This window comes from Scophthalmus maximus, chromosome 15, assembly GCF_022379125.1.
Source record: "Scophthalmus maximus strain ysfricsl-2021 chromosome 15, ASM2237912v1, whole genome shotgun sequence".
Classification (NCBI taxonomy): domain Eukaryota; kingdom Metazoa; phylum Chordata; class Actinopteri; order Pleuronectiformes; family Scophthalmidae; genus Scophthalmus; species Scophthalmus maximus.
This window is the reverse complement of record NC_061529.1, coordinates 5,284,053-5,304,855: the sequence shown is the minus strand read 5'-3', so window position 1 is coordinate 5,304,855 and position 20,803 is coordinate 5,284,053. Positions and strand designations below refer to the sequence as shown.

Here is a 20,803-nt window from a genome sequence, read left to right as displayed (position 1 = left end):
TTTATGGGTCATGAGATAGAAAGGTTTGGGACCACTGCTCTAAAAGGTCATGTGGTTTGTTGAACGCGTGTCGATCAGCTGTCAAGGCGGATTGATGTGGCTCCTGCACCAACTCTACCCAGACAACAGAGAAAGCGATTCTGACCATCGCCACCTGCAGAGCGCGCTGCTCTCCCGACCACCTGCCCTCGTACCTGTCATAGGTGGCCACCATGAAGTTGAGCAGCAGCCCGATGGACTGCTCCACATTGATCTGGTGGGTGGTGGGCAACCGCTTGTTGAGCTGGTAGTAGATGGAAGACAGGATGGTCTCCAGCCGCGACACATTGATTTCTGCGTTGTGGTCCAGCGTGTTGAGCCCGTTGTCACGGAAGGCTTCGATCATGTTCCAGACGTCCACCAGATGAACTGCGAGGACGGGTAAACAGACGGAAGGTGATCAATCGAGTCTGTGTGCACGTGGGAGTAAACGTTTCTACCGGTCTGTCGTAGACAGACGGGGACAAAAGAAGCTCTTACGGTTGCATCTCTTCTGCACAAAGCGGAGTTTGCAGGCAGTCCTGTAAGTCGACAGTCTGATGACGTCAAAGTTTTGTGCTCCTGCAAAAATAAAAGCACAAATAAAGTCTCCACAAAGTGTGTTCCCCCCAAAACGCTCTCAGATTAATGCAGAGTCTGTCCGGCTTTAGTGAAATCAAATGAAAACACTGTACAAAATGCAATCAGGCATACTGGAGGGTACATTTCGAAACACTATCGCTGTCTTTGTGTGGGAGGAATCATAATGTACGTGTGAGGGACCACGCATCTCCTGTGCAACTCCAAGGCCAGTCAAAGAACTACAGTACAGCGAGGCCAGCGCGGACGATGAACAGTGAAAAGAGATTTCTCTCAGTCGTCGACTCCACTCACTCATTTCCATGAAGAGCTGCCTCTTCTCCACCATGGCCTTGCCTCGTTTACTGCCTTCCTCGATCATCCTGTGGCACATCAAACAGCAGAGCATGCAGCGCGGCGGCAGCAGCAGCATGGTAATAAACGCAACACACAGGCACCCCCCCCCCCCCCCTTTTATTGTCCAAAATAATTCAGATACCGTGCGAGAGTGGGCAGGATTTGCATACACACCGTGCATGCAAATGAAGAGAAAAATGTTTCCAGAAAAATAAGAAGATTTGATCTCAGCCCTGACATATTAACATTCGGAGGGCATGAACCTCACGTGTGCATTATTTCCGGGGGGTTCATTCGAGTGGAGGTGCACAGATTATTGATCACGTGCGTCTCGTGCTAAGTGAAATGCGCAGATGCGCTCCGGAACTCTGATGTACAGTATGTTCTTTCCCTCTTTATAACTTACCTTGACTTATCAAGGACCGTGTTGAGTCATCTCTCTTAGCTGTGTACGGAATATATAGATCGTGTAGCTTTGGTTGGCTTTTCAACAGATGATGAAACCAGCTATAGAAATTAAATTCACTATATCTGAATTGCCATTTTGTATAATTTGCCACACTATTTAAATCAGTGAAAGGTGGAGATCAGGCGGTAAAAGAAAAACTTCTCAAATCTAAAATGTCCCTGACTTTATCAATAATGGCAGAGTTTAGTAAACTGTCAAGGTTGAAAAAAGATCCAGCAACTGATAACACAAAGGCTGATTCTGTTCAAACTTTTTCCTTTGCCATATGTAAAGCTCACCAGTTAAGACATTATATCTAATTTGTTTAATCTGTATTAAAATAAAAAATGCCAAACAGAGGTTTTACTGGTTTTGTGCCGGATTCATTCTTGTCTGCACGGGCCAATTTCTTTTTTCTTTTTCTTTTTTTTGCAAAGCCAAACTAACCAGAGAGAAAGAATATAAGCACCCTTTCCCGAAAATGTCAAACCGGTCCATTAAAGTGCGTTGATGATCTTTGATTAGTTTTACAGTAACTCCACAACTAAAGACACGGGAAAAGAACAGGATTAATTTTGTCCACAAGATGTTAAGAGTTGGGGTACAGGTGTCAGGTGAAGTGTGGAGGAACACAAGAAGAGAGCTCATCTCTTTCATGGCCGTAAATCCGTGACGATGCCTGACTCCACTTCAGTTGTTTCACTATCTTTGGACTTGACACTTTCCCCTTTGAAACAACGCAGGTTTCATCATCTCATTCATTCCCTCTGTCGACTGTTTTATCGTCAGGGCTTTAAATGTGGCGGAGTTAAGTGCTCTCTTCAGAGCCGGTGTCATTTGTTCTTGAACAGTGGCCTTTTAAGTTTCTTCAATTGCTCTTCAACAGTAATATCACAGTGTTCTTATCTAATTAAGATATTTCAGGGTGATATCAGAACATTAGTGGCGCACATTTGTACTCGTACAGGGAAATTAAAGTCTTTGTTCCGAGTAAGACATAACAAATAATTTTTCCCAGCCTGTGAGTAATAACATCAGCATTATATAAGTGATTTTATCACAATTTTAAAAGCACTTACCTGTCGACGGCTGAATGTCAAACGTAGAAAAGCCCTAAGCGTCGGTCCTGTGAAGAAAAAGAGGAAGAAAAAAGGGTTAATGAGTTAGTTATGTTATACTACGATAGTTCAGACGTTCCTCGCTGACTTTTAAAGAAGTAATTTACACCTCCGGTCTGTCTCTCCCTCCTTCAAGGACTTCATTAACTTCCCCAATTTGTGCTTTTGTCCTCCCCCCGCCCCCTTCTCCTGCGGAGATATTGGTGAGCGAGGCCGGGGGAACAGTCCAGTGCCCGTGGTCGGTGCAAATGATAATTCTCCATGACATCCCGCTCGGCAGCGACTGCATCCTGTGGGCTAATGACACCGACTGAGCTGCACAGGATCCACTTAATGATAATGGACACGGGGCACAATCACGGCTGGCCAGTGACTGACGAGCGCCCCGGACTCGGAGGGGCCGAGCTCCCAAAATATGTCTGGGTCACATGTTTGCTCGTCGGGCCGACCGACGAGATGCCCGAGCGGCGAGAAGCCGCGGTTCTTCATCACGCCTTGTTCTACAGAGACCCCTCTTCGCACACCGATCTCCCGTGTTGTGACACAGCCTCTTTCCGTTCACCAACCTGCAACCCTGACTTGTGTTGGGAGGCGCTTATTCCGGGAAACAGGCTCCACAGACTCCACAGCGAGGGTCTTTATGGAAAAGACGTCCTCCACTGAAATTCTCCTACTGAATGAAGGCATTGTTTCATTCCTCAGTTGAAACAACCAGGTATGATCAGGGCTGCAAATGAATAATTATTTTTCTCCACCGAGAAATAAACAGAGCTCAAGGTGACATCTTCAAAACGTCTCTTTTGGTCAGCGCAACAGTCCGAAACCTGAATAATTTTAATTTGCAATAATACAAAGCAAAGAAAAGCAGGAAATCCTGAAAGCAGTCATGTTTGGCATGTTTGCTGATCATTTTTTTTGCCGATGGATGAACTGTCTCAGCTCTGATTATGAAGGTTGACTTTCACAACCACAAGATATAGCTGCATTTTAGGGTCGGAATGAAACCACTTTGAAAATGAGATGGCTATTTTTGTGCTTTGAATGAGTATTGGGGCGATTCATGACTCCAGCCCAGTGAGGACTGCAGGTTCACAGAGCCATGAACACAGCAGGAACACCCTGGTTCTGCCTGATTACATATTGAATGGGCTCCTATAAAGTGGCACACATACAATAAAGGAACAACAACAACAATACGTGGTTATTTCAAGGGGCCAATAAAGTCAGGGAGGCACTATAAGGCACCATGGGGGGTGGGGGGGGACATTTGCAATGCAGTGTGGGAGACGCAACAGACACAGGTCAGCAAAAAAAAAAAAAAAACACAACACAATGGCTCATTGTTAATATTCCGCCTATGAAGTACTTGCAGAAATTCACGAGTAGGCAACTTGCCTTTGGCAGGCGACGACGTGCAGGACAACTGTGAGCAGTGCATGGCAACCAAAGACAGTTTGACAGATTTGAAGGTTTTGTTCTTTGATACGAGATAAAAGGAAGAACTTGTCAATTATTCATAGGCAAAAAAAAAAAATGAATTCGCAGACGAGAGCACATTCGAAGGGGAACAGACCAGCACGGCTGTGATTAATGGGATTCTTTTTTTTCCTTTCAATGTTTAGTCCCTTCCATTCACATATGAATGCTCAGAACTCATTTGGATGATCACCATCACCGCAGGCCCCGCAAAGGTGCATTATTTCCTCTACTGTAACCGCACCTTGGAGCTGCGAGGTAATGACAACATCCCTTTGACGCGAGTCAACAGAAGGACTCGGCTGCTGCAGTATCTCTCCCTTCCGCTGACATCATTCACTTTCTCCGTTTTCCCTACAAGTCTCGATTCTGCACGGGCGAGCGACGATGCTGCTGCTGCTGCACTGACACTTCAGCAAAAACAAGAAAAAAATCGGTGCACAAGACGCACAGAACGCAGCCATGTTGCTGATGGATGGAACTGCCTTATATTTACCTTATTTCTGCAATTGGGGAATAGGGGTGTAGAGAGTGAGAGAGAGAGATGAGAGATGAGAGATGAGAGATGCCCTGGAATTTCATGAGAAACAATGAGGCGAACCTGTGTCTCTTCAATCCTCACGCGCGTCTCGACAGCCGAATAACGGGAGGCAAGGCGGGGGAATTGGCCTTTTACCGGAGGAATATCACGCAGGTTGCGTTTAGAGCATCATCATCATCATCATCATTGGCAGAGGAGGCAGCAGCGGCGGCGGCGGCAGCAGCAGCAGCATCAGATGGGGGGTGGGGGGGATGTAAGTGGTCCAGGGGTGAATAAGGAGGATATTTTCCCTCCGTGATTCACAGCCGCACTCTCACCTCCGACGAATCCACGCGCTGTGTGTCGTCCTGCCGGCGGGTACAGCTTGTGCGAGCGAGGCGCAACGGCTCAGACCATCATCCATCCGTCCGTCACCACCATCGCCGTCGTCGTCATCATCATCAGAAGAAGAAGAAGAAGAAGAATTCACGCTCCTCGCCCGCTTCATCCGTGACTTCAGTCTTGGGAAACTGCGGCTGTCGTAGCCTCGCGCAGGGACGTGTACGAGCGCCGCGCTCCGCTCGGCATCCTCCTCATCAGTGGCAGCCCAGCGGCAGAGGAGGGCAGAGCAGCGCCGAGAGCCGCGGAGCGCAGGCACCGAGATGCCATGCGCACCGACCACCTACTACATTTTACGCATGTGCGCACGCACGCTGGCTACAGAGGCGCGCTCCTCTACTACTGCTGCTGCTGCTGTTCCTCTGAATTATGATCCATCGGCAGCACTGCATAGTAGAGTGGAGATGAAACACGGAACGCAGGTTGCAATGAATTTTAAAGGGGGGGGGGGGGCACTTCAGCATTGATGCGTTTTGATAACAGTCAGAGCACTCAGTCGCAAGAGACGGATTCAAAAAAAAAAGAAGAGAAAAAAAAAAAAAAAGATGGTCAGGGTTGATGCAGCAGAGAGTACGAGATACGCCGACTTTTAGAGTGAAGCTTCAAAAAAAACTCTTCATCCTACAACTCCCATAATGCAATTCTGCCTGGGTGACATCTCGACAAAGCAGGAATAACAAACCTGAATCCCATGGGTGGAGAGGAGTTCACTAGCAGACAAATATGCATAAATATAAAAAGTATAAAGCTGAAGTTAAAAACCTAATACATTCAGAGATATTAAAAAAAACATTTGCAGGAGGAATTTAATAGCGGGAACATTAAAGTTAGAAAGCAGGTGAAATGAGAGAAACTAGGACCTAAAAAGAAGAACACGATTGCATACATAATTTCTTCGGTGTGTGTGTGTGTGTGTGTGTGTGTGTAGTATTGTAATATACAGGAAAGAGTGGAACATGCATTTATGGTCCTTAATACAAACAGGAAAGAGTGATTCGAAATAGCAGACTGGAAAAAATGTAGGGTGTAAAGCTGCATTACCCCTCCAGATCAGAAGGTGGCGGTAACGCGCCTGGACATTGTTTGTCAACCGCCAAGAAACATCCAGAGAAGAAGAAAAATCATAACACAGCGGTGGTGGTTAGCTTACCGCTGAAGAAGAGGCGCCGTGCGTCTGGCTCTGCGTCGGTGGCAGCAGCAGCAGCTGGAGTGTGTCGTGTCCATCTCCGTGAACCGCCCGCGGCTTCTTCTTCATCACGCCGGTCTCCGGACCAAACAGCCCCGGGTCTCAAAAACCTCGTCCCGGCGTGTGCGTGAATACGTCACCTGCCCGGCGCTGGAGGAAGAGTCCTTTAAGTTTACTTTCTTATCAAAGATTCTGTATTTGATTTGACTGGGACGATGATCTACTAGTGAGGGAAAAACTGAACCAGAACCAGAACAAGAAGCATTGGCCAGAGATGTTCCTTTATTTTGTTTGGGAAGATGCTTCACGGGGCCCAAATTTCAAACCTAAACTTTTATACCTTAAAAGTTTTAGATGTGTCTTTATTCTATTAGCCAAATAATTCAGACTTACCTGAAAAGGACGTTTTCTTTTGTTGGGCCTGTTTTTGAAATAGAGTGATTTGTTTTGGCAATTTCTTGTGTTCGAGGAGAGCAAACGTAGTTAATTCAATTAAAAAATTTATGTTGAAAATTCGTCATTAAATCAACATTTCCACAGTAGAATCCTCATTTGAATAACATTTAATCAATATTGTCTACAATGTGCCAATTGCCATCTTTCCTTCCCAAAACATTTTGCGTTCAGAACTATTTCACAGTGATGCATTCAACTTCCCTGCATTCAGATAATTAAAAAAAACATTTTTATGGGATGAAGAAATTATCTAAACTGCAAAGAGGGAGAACAGTTAACCCTTCCGTACAAATTTATCATTGATAATAAGTATGTATGACATTACCTTACAATTACCTGCTTCTACCGCATCATGATTTGTACTGTGAAGAGTTTTTTTGCATATTGGACATAAGACATACCCCAACACAGCATAATCTTTACTACATCATTACTGAATGAACCAGAAAAACAGTGGCACAAACTGAACATAATGTGGTCCCTTGCACCCCTGTGTGAGATCATCACCAGTAAAAGACCAACTACGTGCACAGAATGCTTCTCTTTTTCGTTATTTATTCATAATAGTCTATAACTTTTGATAAAATACACTTTGTTTACAAGTGCTGATTACTATATTACATTCACCCAGAGTTTAGATGGAGACAAAGTGACACGAGAATTATTAAACAAGTTCACCTAGTGACAAACGTGACATTTAAACAAAAAAAAAAATGGTGGTGATCGCCCGTGACAGTTTTCTTCCATAGCCAATTCTCTCTAACACACAAACAAGCACACAGAGAACAGGTGACTTCAGTGACAGTGGGGACTTTGCTGCCTGATTCATGTTTCAGTCGTCATTAACAGAGATTTAAGCTGCCTGTTTGAGTTGAGATTGAATATTTCTTGTTAACTTTTTTTTTTTTTTTTGCAGTGCAGTCCAGTCCCCCAATGCTACGTGAGCACATACAATATTCTACCATCACATTCAACAAAAGATAAGACCTAAATATTTTACGGGGCGAGTGAATCAATTCTGTGTTAACACAATCAAACAGTTTTAGTGAAACAATTTTACTGAATCGGTGGAAACCTCTCCAGATTCTAGCCCTACGACCTCACACCCAATTTTCAACATATCACACAACCTCCCCCCTTCTTTTATGATAAAAACATTTAAAAAAAATGTGACTTGGGATTAATCCACTGACCTAAAACTTGTGCTTTGAAAACCAAAACTCTGTTTTGTCTCTTTGTTTTCAAGCAGCAATGACACAAATGTCGACGGCTAAAAGGACAGATACACACTGGACTCTATGGAAAAACATACAAATGAACAGATGCTTTGAAAGTCGTGGGCCATGCAGAGTATCAGATACCTGGGCAATTTGAATTACAAAAGTCAGTTTTGTGGTCTGTCCAGTCTGAACAAAATTAAAGGAAGAAAAAAAAAAACAGACAGCCAACATATTATTATAGTAAATACCCTGTTGATTTGTCAAAAAACAATTAGCAAATAGATTATTTTTAATATTAAAATATATTAATTAAAATATATTACTTTGATTAACTAGTCAGACATTAAAAACACGTTCTGATTATTTTTTGTCTTCTTAAGGTGACTTTGGTATATTAATCTTGGAAATAATTGCTATAAAACATTTTTTTTTCTTTGCACCTCCAGGAGATTCCAAAATATATAAATGATGCATTTTAAATTTGCGGTAGTTACGATGCACCTGATAAACCTGCTGCAGGAACACTTCACGATGGCCTTTTTGCATATTAAAGTGTGTTAAAGTAAGCATTAATATTGTGTTAAAATTATCATAAAGCACTTGTAACAACAGTGTTCACACCACAAATGTGCTGGTTCACCATTGTACATCGCACACACACACACCTATTGTACAATAAATAAACATGATTCAGTATTATTCTGTGCTTATAATAATAGAACTCCCGCAGTATAAAAAAACGTAAAAAGGCCATTTTAAAGTGAAATGTTACACCTGCCTGTTAATCGGTGTCGTATTGTTCCGGCAAATCCTTTTGTAATTTTTTTTGCTTGCGTTGCTGGATCGTAACAGGATAAAACATTTAGCGTTTTAGCACAATTTACTGTTCTTCCCCATTTTCTTTCCTTAAGTTAAAAATCATTTTGTAATTAACAGCTGGATATGCTCAAGCAAAGTGTACTGCACAAATAAAATTAAAATAATTTTCTACATCTAGGCATATACCGTACATGAGAGAATATTTACAGTGGGGGGAAAATACTGCTTGAGTGTTAATTTTTTACGTAGCCACTGGTGATCTATGTGTACACATATACAAGCACAAGAAAACCAGGGAGGACGATATCTACAAACCGGCTTTTGGGGAGAAAATGCAGGTTCACATGATAGGAAATGACTTCCAATACATTGGAAAAGAAAAGATCTTAATTTGCCAAAAAGGTACATAAAGTAATTTTTTAAAATAATATATACTGTATATATATATATATATATAAATGATTCTTCTTTTCCCTGTGTTTGAATTTAAGTGCTGTACACGGTTAACTCTCTTATCTCCAGTTGGTTTTCAAGTGCTTCACCCTTCGACTGTCCTTCGTCATCACAAGCTCTTTTTTTTAATATAAAGTTATCATTAAAAATTCCTCATCATTAATATTCTCTGTCTAAAACTATACATGTTCTTGAAACTGAGAATGTAGCAGTAATAAATGTACAGTTCTTTATATAAAATAGTTGCTGTAAGTTGCACTTCCCTGCCATTGCATGCATAAATGCCCAATAGGAGGTACTCTACAAACGATGATTATCATTAGCGCCCTTTTTTTTTGCCTTTAAATCATGATTGATTAGGCCCAATAATTAAAAATGTCAGTCAAAAACACAACAACAGTCATTATGTTCTACAAAAATAGCAACATTCATTTTCCCTCCTTTTTTTAAAAACTACACACACACATATACACATATATATAGATATATATATCTATATCTATATATATTTAAAAAAATATATAACGCTAATCCTAGCCGTGTGCAAACATTGCCAGATTTCATATTTGTCACACACCTGACAGACTACTGATCTGATTGAAAGCTGATTGACATTTCTTCCAAAACAATTGCTTGAAACAACTCTTCTTAGACGTCGGTGAAACAAAAGACCATCCAGTGTAAAATCCTCCGGGTTCCAACAGCGACCACGCACACGCTGGCTAACATGCTTTATACCCATTCTGCACTGATCCTGAATGGAACCGCATCGAATGCTTTGTGCCTTCTTTCGATACAAATCAAAACAACCGCATCCTCCGAGTCGTGATCCATTTCATATCATCGTACCACCAAACACGAGACGCACAGTTTCGACGGGCCGATGCAGTCGTCGTGGCAGAAGGCTCCGCACCCTTTGCACATGATCATCGCCTTCAGTCGGCAGTAGCACTTAGACTGGACGTCCTCCATGTTGGAGGCCTCGATGAATGACTGCTCGGGTGAGGGCTCGCCCTGGTCGCCGTGCTCCAACGCGTGGCTGGCGGGTATGGTAGTGACGGTCACGGAGAAGGACATGACGCTCCCGTGAACGCCGCCTCCGTCGGCCTCGGATGAGGGCGTGGTGGTAGAGCCGGCGCCTGCCGTGCTGTGGTTCAGAGTGTGGGGTACGGACACGCTGATGGTGCCACCGAAGCACGGAGATGCCTCGGGTTCCTGATTATCGAGCGCTCTCTGGGTTTGATAGGCAGGCGGCTGCTGCTGCTGGGAACTGGGGTCCACTTGGCTGAGATATGGCTCGGAGTTTCCTTGATTACTATCGCGGGGTTCGAGGTGCCGTCGGTGTGACTGAGAAAAGGGGCTGGTGTCTTTGGCTGTCGCGCTGGTGCTGCTGTTATCGCTGCCAGCTGCACTGTCCTCTGAGCCGGGCTCAGTTTTTAAGCTGGAGCAATGCGGAAAGCTCGCCGCTCCATCAGACTTGGTTAACGTGTATACATGCCCAGAGAAAACTCTACCGACAGTTTCTTCCTTAGCCACCTCCTCTCCTTCTACGCTTTCCCTTTTTAAACCGAACACAGACGTGTTGGGGATGACAGACTGATGCAGTCTCTTGCTCTCCGGCCCTCGGCCGTATGTGGACACATTGAGCAGATAATGTCCCGTCATGGCCGGCCTGGGAATCCTCTTGCGACCCAAAAAGCCGACACAAATCCTGGACTGTTCCTGATGATCTTCATGCACCAGTTGATGGGCTTTGTACTGAAGGTGCTGAGGCCCCAAAACGCCATAAGACTGGCTCTGCTGGACTTTCCTCTGCATCAGAGCCTGTAGGATCTGCTCTTGAGTCTCCTTGTCAGGAAGTTCCTTTTGTTGTCTGGAGTATTCTGAGAAAACTCCAGGTCGTGCGGCTGTATTTAACTGGTGGGAAATCTGCTTATCGGCCCTGTGCTCCGCAGAGTGTGTCATCTTCCCCTTAGCACAAGAGGGTACGTTCAACGTCTTACCTTCCACCTTGGACAGTGGCCTCGGGAGGATTTGCTCCAGTGGAACATCTTTTCCCTGCAGCAGCTGCGTGACCAGCGGGTTGTTTGCAGGGATACAGGAGCTGGTCCTGCTTGATGATCCAGTAGGAGATAGGTTTTCCTGTCCCTTTAAAGCGTGCACAGAGGAAGATTGTGCTGATGAGTGACTTACAGTACCAGAAGAATGACCTTTCTGTACATCATCAGGTTTGTTCAAATAAAATCTCAGAGTCCCGTTTGGGCTAAGCTGACCAAAGGAGTCCAGTGGACGAGAAGGATGCGTACTGCTGCCGGCGGTGGCTGGTAACCTGGTTGGTGCCTGCGGGGAGGTCGGGCAGGGGCTGGGTGACTGCTGTGTCCGTTCGCCACTGCCTCCCCCCGGCCCCGGGCCTGGCACTGCTCCCTTAGACGCGGATGACACCGCCGCAGCCGCTGCTCGCTGTGCCCGAGCCAGCTGAGCTTTGGCTTTGATGTCAGCCAAAGTGCGAGCACCGGTGCGGCCCGGGCTGCTAAGCGGGGCAGGGAGAGGGGTCCTGGGCGAGGCCTGGCTTGGCGACACCGGAACAGGAAGAATTCGTGACACTGGGATCTGCAACGTGAAAAGAAAGGGATGTTAGAGAATTTTTTCTCGAGAAAAACTACAATGAAAAGTTTCTCGACAGCACAGCGGGAACATGTCACTTCCTCACAGCTACAAATTTAGGGATTTAATGGGAAATCTTGGACTATTTGAACGCACTTAGTAAAGAGATCAGTGCTGGAGAGATTAAATAATCTGCAGGAGGTGTTGGAAACATTACTATGGACATTTTAATCATTTTTGATAAATATATGCCATGACTCTGGGTTGACATTGGAATCCCAACTCCTCCTCTCAGGAAAGAAACAAGCTACAAACTAGTCAGAGCCACCTTTCAAGCTTAAAAGTAGTGAGTTCTTTGATTCTTCAAAAGATAAGACGGATCAGAGGAGACTGACGTTCCTACCTTGAGTGGTGGAACCCTCGGATTCGTTGTTGCCGTTGGCGTCGCAGGGCTGGATAGGGAGGACGCTGGGGGGGATACGGAGGAGACTGAGGACACTGAGGAAACTGAGGACATACGAGGCCTTTTCTCTGGTGTCAACTCACCCTCCGTCTCACTGGGAGATTTTCTTTTTAGAGGCTCTGAGGGGCCACCAGCCTCAGATTTGACCTCTTCACTCTCAGCAGGCTTAACCACAGACTGGATCGGCTGATCTTCTTTAAACTCTGAACTGCCTTTCTGTGGAGGGCTCTTCGCCGCAGGTGGCTGGGGCATATCAGTTTTCTCCTCCTTCACTTCCTCCTTCACTTCCTCTTTCTGCTCCTCCTTATCAGCCGGTGAATCTTCTGCACTCCGTTCAGTCCGCCTCTTCACCTCTGGTGTTCTCACTATAGGTGTTGGCTCAGTCTGCGCCGTCGTGTTCAACCTACGATCCTCAGCGTACTGCGAGCGCCGAGTCTTCATGGGCGCCGTGGTGGACACTGGCTCTTTTTCAGCACGCGGCGCCTTTGGGGGCTCCGGCGATGACGTCTGCGATGGCTTTGTGTCTTTTGCAGCAGCAGCATCGGTCTGCCTGCTCTCCTTCCTGCCCTTGCTTTCCACTGGGGCTTGAGCTGCCGGTCCTCCTGTCTGACGACGGGGAGACTGGGGCCTGGGAGTCTCCTGATTCAGATCAGCCTTTGTCAGCTCTTTGGATTCCTCATAGCTGAGCCCAGAACTTTACAGGGAACCAAGTAGAAAGACAAGACAAAAAAAAATCAATTGTTGTTTTATTAAATGAACACGGAAGTGTATTACACCCGGGTTTTTTAAAGAAACTGTTAGCAATACACATAGAGTTAAAGGCTTTGTGTGCGACATTTATTCAAAACATTAAAAAAAAAACTGATTTTAGTTTGTAGTTTTGTTTTATAAAAGATTCCCGACATTCATGTTGACAAATCAAATTAATCTCAATTTACACAAAGTTGTGTTATTTGCAATGTGAATTTAGTACATTTTTCCGCTGCACTTTTACACATGAGTGCCTGTATAAGATACGGTGAGTATGGTAATTGGTAACCATCTTTCCAGTCTCTTGCATCTCACCCAGACGGACCAACTGCTTTGATTGGCACCGTGATACACAATCAATAAGCCTACAAACATAGATAGTTTCTGAAGCAGCCGACAGATCGATTGAATTTTCGTTTAGCCTCGTCTTGAAGCGCTTTGATGTCGCCGGTTAAGAAATTCAATACAATGTGATGCAACAGTGAACGATTTCTTGGCATTTGGACAATCTGAACAATAAAGAACCGCAGAATCAAAGAAACGATCAAGATTATCAATCATAAAGGGAGAACTTACTTTTCGCCATAATAGTTTTCGAAGAAGGCCTCCTTCCAGAGCTCAACTTTCTTTTCCTTCTCAACTTCTTGACGCATTCGTAGCTGCAACTCTGGGGTGAATTCCCCTGTAAAGAAAAAAAGCGAAATTTTTTTTTTTTTTTAAATGACATTCTACTTGTTCACACTGAATCTTGGTTAACGTAACGTTTCTTTCAATGTCAAGTGAGTGCTGTTCACTGACCCTCGGCCAGTCTCTCCTTCCAGGACTGTGCCGCCGATGTGAAGAACTCATTGTTTAGGGCAGAGCTAGTGACCTTGAGGAGGCCGTCCATGCAAGCCTGGGGGAGAGGACGCACAATGTTACAACTAATATCATCACAACCACCATCACTGCATCAGCACATCGACTTATGACACATGATTTAGAGCAGAACATCTCAAAAACAGTGAACACAAGTACAGTTTCTAAACTACTGCAATATTACACTCTATAGTTTTAGTGCAAAAGTGAATTATTAAAAGGTATGTATAAGTTTAGCGTCACCTGCCGGTCAACTTCAGGCAGAAGTTCGAGCAGCCTCTGCTGGCAGTCCGGGGGCAGGACGGAGAAGGTGTGCTTGTTGATGATCGCCCGCAGGTTGGTGTTCACCAAAATAGAGTCTGGAGTCTCCACGTCTATTTTACACCTGGTACGTTTTATTTGCCCTGCGATACAGAAAAACAGAAAATAGGTGAGGCAAGAAGGATCCAGTAGTGCAAATGTCCATCCTGCAGCTGTAGTCATAATTTCTTGTATCAATTCACTTGTTCCATCACATCTAGAGATAATGTATTTAACAAATCCTATGAAAAAAAAATTCACCAATTCTGTGGCCATCTCCTAGCCCAAAACAAATTGGTTCCATCTAAAGACCTAGATCTTTAATCGCAGTGCTTGATTGTAGGTCTAATACATAATTAGTTTTGGTCCCTTCATGTGATTTGTTGACATCACCAGCTCTTTCTCTCCCCTGATTTCCAAAACCACTGGATTGAATTAAAGCATCTGATTTACCTGCACTCAGGCGGCCTGCCCTCTGGGGAACCTTCCTTGGTACGACTGGATGGCCTGTGTCTGTTTGGGAGAGAGGAAGAGGAGCAGGGGGAAAAGCTCTGATAAACTGTTTCAGTTTCCACACTGAGGTGGACGACTATATGAGGAATGTTTGGATGTTGAATATGTTTCGTAGTCTATTCAGGAAAACCCATAATAACAGGAAATTAACAAAAGCCGGCACCCGCCATTTATTTTAAAAACTGTGTGAACTATCAAATTCAAACTGAATGAAAATGACACCTCACTTCTTCATTCCTCATAATGCATTTGACAGTATAATAGCTTCCACCTACCAGCCTTTGTAGTGATGTTGTCAGCCATATCTTTGATGGTTTTCAGAAGCAGTCTGGGACTGGAGGAGGTTGGCATCCCCCCCTGTCTGCGCTGGTTTCTCTGCTGCTGCTGCTTCAGGGCCTGAACACGAGCAGAACAATAAAGGAAACAAACAGGCAGCAGTGTGAGAAAAAGAGTGTGAACGCATGTAACCCTCGGCTTCCCTGCAACTTCTCCACCAGAGCCACTTGCCTGGTTAAATAACAGCTAAATAACAGCCCAGCAGTGAAAACATAGGTTGCATAACACAAGCATAAATCAGCTCATTGTAAATCTGTCAAGAAGTCCGCTCACCTCAAAAACATAATACTAACAGATTGAAGGAAAAAATATACACTAGGTTTCTCAAACACTAATATTTTAGCCAAATAGCCACATTTTAGTTTTGCCTACATCGTATAAATGAATACAAATTGTTCTGACAGAGCTGAAAATCCACACAAGCACAGATGGACTGAATTACAATCTGTGCAATCAAGTGAAATCTAATTAAGTGGAACACAAGAGGCACAAAAAGGCAGCCAATAGGAAAGTGTTGAATGGCTGGATTATGCGAATATTAATACTGTAACCCCAACTATAGGCATTCTTCCCTGACGCCTCATTCTTTTTGAATAATCCACACAAGATGTTAAACAGACAGAAAATTGAAAAAAACTAAACACAGGTTATGCACGTGTTCACTGAAAATGTCTTGCGGAAAAGGTTTAGTAGGTAAATATGCAGCAAAGAAGAATTACTCACTGCCGTGCGGTGGCAGGGATTTTTATGGGTGTATGAGAGTATGAGGGCGTGGCAGAAACTACTAATATTTAAGATGCATTAAGATAAAAAGAAAAGAAATAGAGAACCTCTTTCCGGTACCTGTTTCAAAGCTTTCTTGCTGTGTTTCTGCGAGGGAGAGATGAGCTTGCTGGTGGGGACAGAAGGCGACGAACATCGAGGCTGTGGAGACGACGGCTGCGACTGCAGCTTGGAGGGAACTAAGAAAAATACAAAAGCACAAAACAGATGTTACAAAATACACTGCCCGAGGGTGGTGTTCAGACTTTATCACATCAAGCTTTTGTTTTGACGAAACTGAAACCAACACGGTGCACAAAGACGCAGATTACATTACCTGGCTAAAATATCACATTTCGAAAAAAAAGGAGCTCAAAATGAAGATTGTGTAGAACAACCCCACCCCTTCTGCTGCATATTTCTAATAAAACCTCTCTTCTACGTACCGTAGCAGCTCCACTTGTTTCCCTTTGATGCCACTTAATTTGCATTTGACTTTGTGGCCCTTTGCATTGGATAAGTTCAAAAAACAAAACAATATTCCACCCACTTGCTTGGCAGTTCCTAACTTGTGCATAATGAGGAAGTGGTCATGGGTGATACTGCAAATATACAGTTTCCTGTTTTAACAGTCACTTGCCATATTCAAGTGGCAGAGAGAAAAAAAAAAGAATGAGAGTCATTGGAAGGCCTGCGAGAGGAAAACAAAAATAATTGGTGCTAGGTTCATTCACAGAAGCTGCACTTTAATCAGGTGGGCAATTCACAACGGAGCTACGATTTTGACTCCGCTGCCTCACAAAAGAGCAAAAATCATGTCATCATGCGCAGCCTGCAGCTTCCCTGCTGACGGCTAACGGAAGACATACACAGAACACAGCATGTTTGTTTAAAGACAAAACCCACCTTTTGCCATCATCTTGTTTTTGATGCCGAGCGAAATTCCAAGAAATATGCTGTGACGAGATATAGATCATTTAAGTGAAGTGGCGAAGCCACTTTCCCTCAACTTGCCGTGTCTACTGCTACTTCAGCCGGTTTCCTGTGTTTCCGCAATGAGCGAATTAAACAGCGGCTGAGGAGGGGCGTCAATTCCTTTTGCTGTATTAGAGCTCAGTAACCAATCAGCAGAAATCAACTAACGAACAGAGATATACACCTTACTTATTGTGTTATTAGCTATTGAGGCGATGGAGAACGGGGGAAGAGAGACTTTATTTTTAAATTTCTAGTGTTTTTATCAAAAAAATTAAATATTTGCTGACCATGTACTCAAGCTATCATGACTCCAGAATACACCCATAAACATATCAGGTTTTGGAGAGAGCAGTCAGTTAAACTGTTCCAAAACAGATGATTTTACGCGATGCAGTGATGTACAATATGTTATCAATGATTCTGTACTCGGTGCGCAGTACCTCTCCGCATCCACCTTCCTCTCCTGCCATCCTGACTGATGGCACTGTTGTTTTCCGTGCTTCGTGAGTCAGAAAGATTGTCGCTGCTCTCCTCAGAGCTCTCCTCGGACAGCTCCTTCGCCACGTCTGAGATGTCCTTCTGCATTAAAAAAAAATAGAGCACATACAGTATATGATTTTAATGTGATAGCTGAAGCAGAAGAACTAGCCAAGCAGAGGACAAATAAGAAATGTTTACTGCTGAGTATACTGTCAGTGTCACTCCAAGCTTATAAAATTACTGCAAAGAACTCATAATTTGTCTACTTTGAAGAGATATTTCTTTTATTTGCGGGTCACGACAATAACCCTGCAAATTTTCACACATTTCCCTGTCGGCAGACACCAAAATAAATGTAAATAGCAAAGGAACCATATTTTTTTTTAATAATGAAATCTGTGTTTATGTCTAACCAACCTTTAGTGTGTAGACTCCCATTCGGCCTGGAACTTTGTAGAAGATCCCCTCCTCGCCACGAGAGTTTGTGTGCAGCATTGCATTCAGACATGCCAGCGGTGAGGTTCCACTGGATCATGGGAGAAAAATGCAAATTACACATCTGTTCCCCAATAAATCAGACTGCTGGGAGGAGGACGCGAGTAGGGTAAAGGCTGGTCGGATATCTGGGGAGAAATTGCTCTCATGCATCTTGAGGACATGTGTGAGTTGAGTTCAGATTCACATCAGTATAGCTGTGAGGAAGTTTTCTCTCTGTTTTATGCAGAATCAGTTGAATAAAATTGATGAAAGGCTCATCTAATTATGTAAAGGATTGATATTCTCAGATTAGACTGGTCTGACCCAAAATTGGCTGCTGCATAACAAACATGACTAGTTTAGGGGAAACTTGCAAACTCATGCAAGAGATCTAGATGTGTAGATGTTTTTGTCAGTGTGCATTTGTGTTAATTTGTGTTATGTATGTGCATGTATGTGAGTACTTATGTGTATATAACATACAAATTAGGCTAAATGCTTAGTAATACAATTAAAAGAGTGAGAGAACAACATACATATGTTAGATAGTAAAATACACCACATTACAAATATTGCTGGCTGAAATCTTCCTGATTGTTAATGTCATTAATTGGCTTTAAATTCTTTTGGATAATATCACGTAGCATTACTGAATTTCCAACTATAAAGTTAAATATATAGCCATCGGATATCAGTCTTTACTTTTATAGAATATCAAATGTTTTACAACACAGGGAAAAAAAACAGTGAAAATATAATATTCTTGTGCAACAGGTGGCTGTGGGACATCTACGTAAACATACGCGTGTACTGCGTCTTTATGCAAATGAACCTAGGACATGTTATTGTTAATAACATGCAAAAGGTAAAACCAAAGTGGCATTGCAAGTGAGTTTGTTATGGTAAGGGGTTGGGGGCTAGCTTTTTTTCTTACCTTCTGGATGAGAACAGTGACAGTGAAACGAAAAGAAATGAAACAGTTATTAATTGAATAAGAATAACGTGACGTAAGTGCACAAGAGAAATGAATGTGCATGATGTGAGCAACCAATAACCAGGCGAGACGGCTGTACTCCTCCCCCATGAAAATGTGTCCTAATAGAAGGATATAAAAAAATATTATATATTTACCTTATTTCCTTAAGTCTTTCTCTCTGGATCACCTGCAGGATCTCTTTGTGGCTCATAGGCGTGTTGGGGTATTTCTCCAAAACCTACAATAACAACAAAACAGCCTTATCCAAAATGTATATAACAATTATACAACAATATTCAAATGAGATATACATAAAATACTATGTGATCTCGTTGCTAATTCCGCTGGAGCCTTCTGACGAGTCCCTTGTGCAGGACGTGATGCTCAGAAAAAATCAAGACCACAAACATTTCATAAACACTGTGGGGGGGTTGGACTGTATTAGATTTAAATTGAGATATTATGACATGATGCTGATCCATTCTCTGGGGAAAATGCACACTAAGAATGTTAGTAATGGTTCCCTGCTAAGCTGTGATTTTCACTTACGGATGTTATAACATGAATAGGGAATGCAGCAAGCATTTGTTGCTCAAATTATTTTTATATAATTATATTATATTATATTTTTACATATATATTTGCTAAAAATCAAAACATGTCAACCAGACCACTCATCATCACAGTAGCATGACAGAAACTTTTACACCATAATTTACAAAAACAATGTGATTTCGAGCAAACTGTGCTCCCCTTATCTTTGCTCCCTCCTTGAAGATATATTCTATATATCACGAAAACTTGTATCTCGTATAACTCTGCATTTATTATAGTGTGTTGAACGTCTCAATAAAACAGGACATCATGGGTGTTTACATGTTATTACTATGTCCCTATATGTGGAGAAGCGTGGGGGAAAACATTAACTGGGATTAACTCAGTGGTGCTAATGCATCACTACACAGCTGATTCGTTTAAATAAAGCAACAGTTGCAGGGAGTTTGACATGTTTGTCACTCATTAGCATGCTAACGCTAGACAGCTAGCTACGACGCTAGCCACATTCATTTCTGTATCTCGCCGCACGTTGGCATATATATTACAATTATTATCTTGGTCACGCATCGTGTGGTTAAGATAACTCGCGGGGGGGGGGGGGGGGGGGGGGGGGGGGGGGGGGGGGGGGGGGGGGGGGGGGGGGGGGGGGGGGGGGGGGGGGGGGGGGGGGGGGGGGGGGGGGGGGGGGGGGGGGGGGGGGGGGGGTGTTTATATGAACAGTGTGTCAGCTGGCGCCAAACAAACTTGTTGACGCACTGGGTTGCGTTAGCGCTAGCTTAGCGTGCTAACGCGGCTAACGCGCAGCACTGACGTGACCACTTCAGGGGTCTTCACTTCGACTCGACAATTCGAGCCGTGACAGACGTGTCACCCGCGGCGTCTGCACACACAACGCGCAGGGACGGTGGTGGGGGTGGTGGGGTAGGGTGGGGGGGTTTGGAGACATGCTTCGGTGCAGGCACTCGGATTTTACTTCGCTGCATTTACGATCAAAAAAAACAAAAACACCCCGAGTGACAGCGGTTGTATCCAATCGTCCCGACACGGGCCTCGCGCGGGCGCACGCAACATTTCTCCTCCGCCAGCGGGTCGTGAACTCGTCAACACAGTTTGTACGAAGTGGGAGCGTTCAGGGGGGGAGGAAAAACACAAACCACAACAAACGGGCGCGCGACGGCGCACAGAATACCGTTTTGGCGGCTTCCGCCCACGTCCTCCCCTTCTTCTTCTTCTGCCTCTCCCTCATCTCGGGTGTCTCGTCGCGGGGAGTCGTGTTGTCGAACGTGTCCGTCGCGGGCGGGTTGTGAACGTTGCTTTAGTTACCGCGTAAGATCCACTCCGTCTGCCATGTTGGACTTACTGTAAAGAGTCACGTGACCCGCGCCGAAAGGAAACGTCACCTTACTGTAAACAGCTGTCATGTCAAAGTCCACAGGTCCCGTCCCCCCATACACACACACACACACACACACACACAAACATACATATTTATTTTAGCCGCCAAAATGCACTTATGGCCGCGATAACAGGAAACTGCCGCATGAGCGTTAATAACAATAACAGCAGGCGCGTTCAAGAGCATGTCGGTGTGTTTATTTTCACGAGTAAAGCAAATCGACTGTGCATCATTCCTCCACTATGGACGTTTAAAAAAATAAAACAAGGCAGCTAATCAAAGAGAGCACTGCAAGCTTTCCTC

At 44.0% G+C, this 20,803-nt stretch overlaps 2 protein-coding genes across 17 annotated transcripts in view; both read right to left on the bottom strand.

Annotated features, from left to right (window-relative positions):
* dtnbb (dystrobrevin, beta b) overlaps positions 1–6,245 on the bottom strand; it is a 31,376-nt gene extending 25,131 nt beyond the window's left edge. For 5 of the 12 annotated variants that reach the window (XM_035609888.2, XM_035609890.2, XM_047337586.1 and 2 more), the window contains exons 1-5: positions 4,855–5,297; positions 2,482–2,528; positions 913–980; positions 520–600; positions 195–408 (exon numbers count right to left, since the gene is read on the bottom strand). In XM_035609888.2, the coding sequence (XP_035465781.1) occupies positions 195–408; positions 520–600; positions 913–979 (362 nt within the window). In that variant the 5' untranslated portion in view covers position 980; positions 2,482–2,528; positions 4,855–5,297. Of the gene's footprint in view, positions 1–194; positions 409–519; positions 601–912; positions 981–2,481; positions 2,529–4,597; positions 5,300–6,065 lie in introns of those variants that run through there. The other 7 variants (XM_035609882.2, XM_035609887.2, XM_035609889.2 and 4 more) reach the window with 4 other exon arrangements.
* An 850-nt stretch (positions 6,246–7,095) lies between these two features.
* asxl2 (ASXL transcriptional regulator 2) lies at positions 7,096–20,521 on the bottom strand. Of its 5 annotated transcripts, XM_035609876.2 has the most exons (14): positions 20,294–20,521; positions 18,702–18,784; positions 18,505–18,507; positions 17,511–17,619; positions 17,054–17,192; positions 15,717–15,835; positions 14,813–14,933; positions 14,478–14,537; positions 13,968–14,128; positions 13,665–13,761; positions 13,443–13,548; positions 12,200–12,810; positions 12,057–12,121; positions 7,096–11,659 (listed from the first exon to the last, which is right to left on the bottom strand). In XM_035609876.2, the coding sequence occupies exons 1-14, from the start codon at positions 20,348–20,350 to the stop codon at positions 9,890–9,892; spliced, it is 3,501 nt and encodes a 1,166-aa protein (XP_035465769.2). In that variant the 5' UTR covers positions 20,351–20,521; the 3' UTR covers positions 7,096–9,889. The 5 variants fall into 5 exon arrangements, with proteins under 5 accessions (XP_035465769.2, XP_035465767.2, XP_035465768.2 ...); XM_035609874.2 differs by having other exon boundaries at positions 12,057–12,810; positions 20,294–20,517; XM_035609875.2 differs by lacking the exon at positions 18,505–18,507 and having other exon boundaries at positions 12,057–12,810; positions 20,294–20,515.
* Positions 20,522–20,803: the final 282 nt, after the last annotated feature.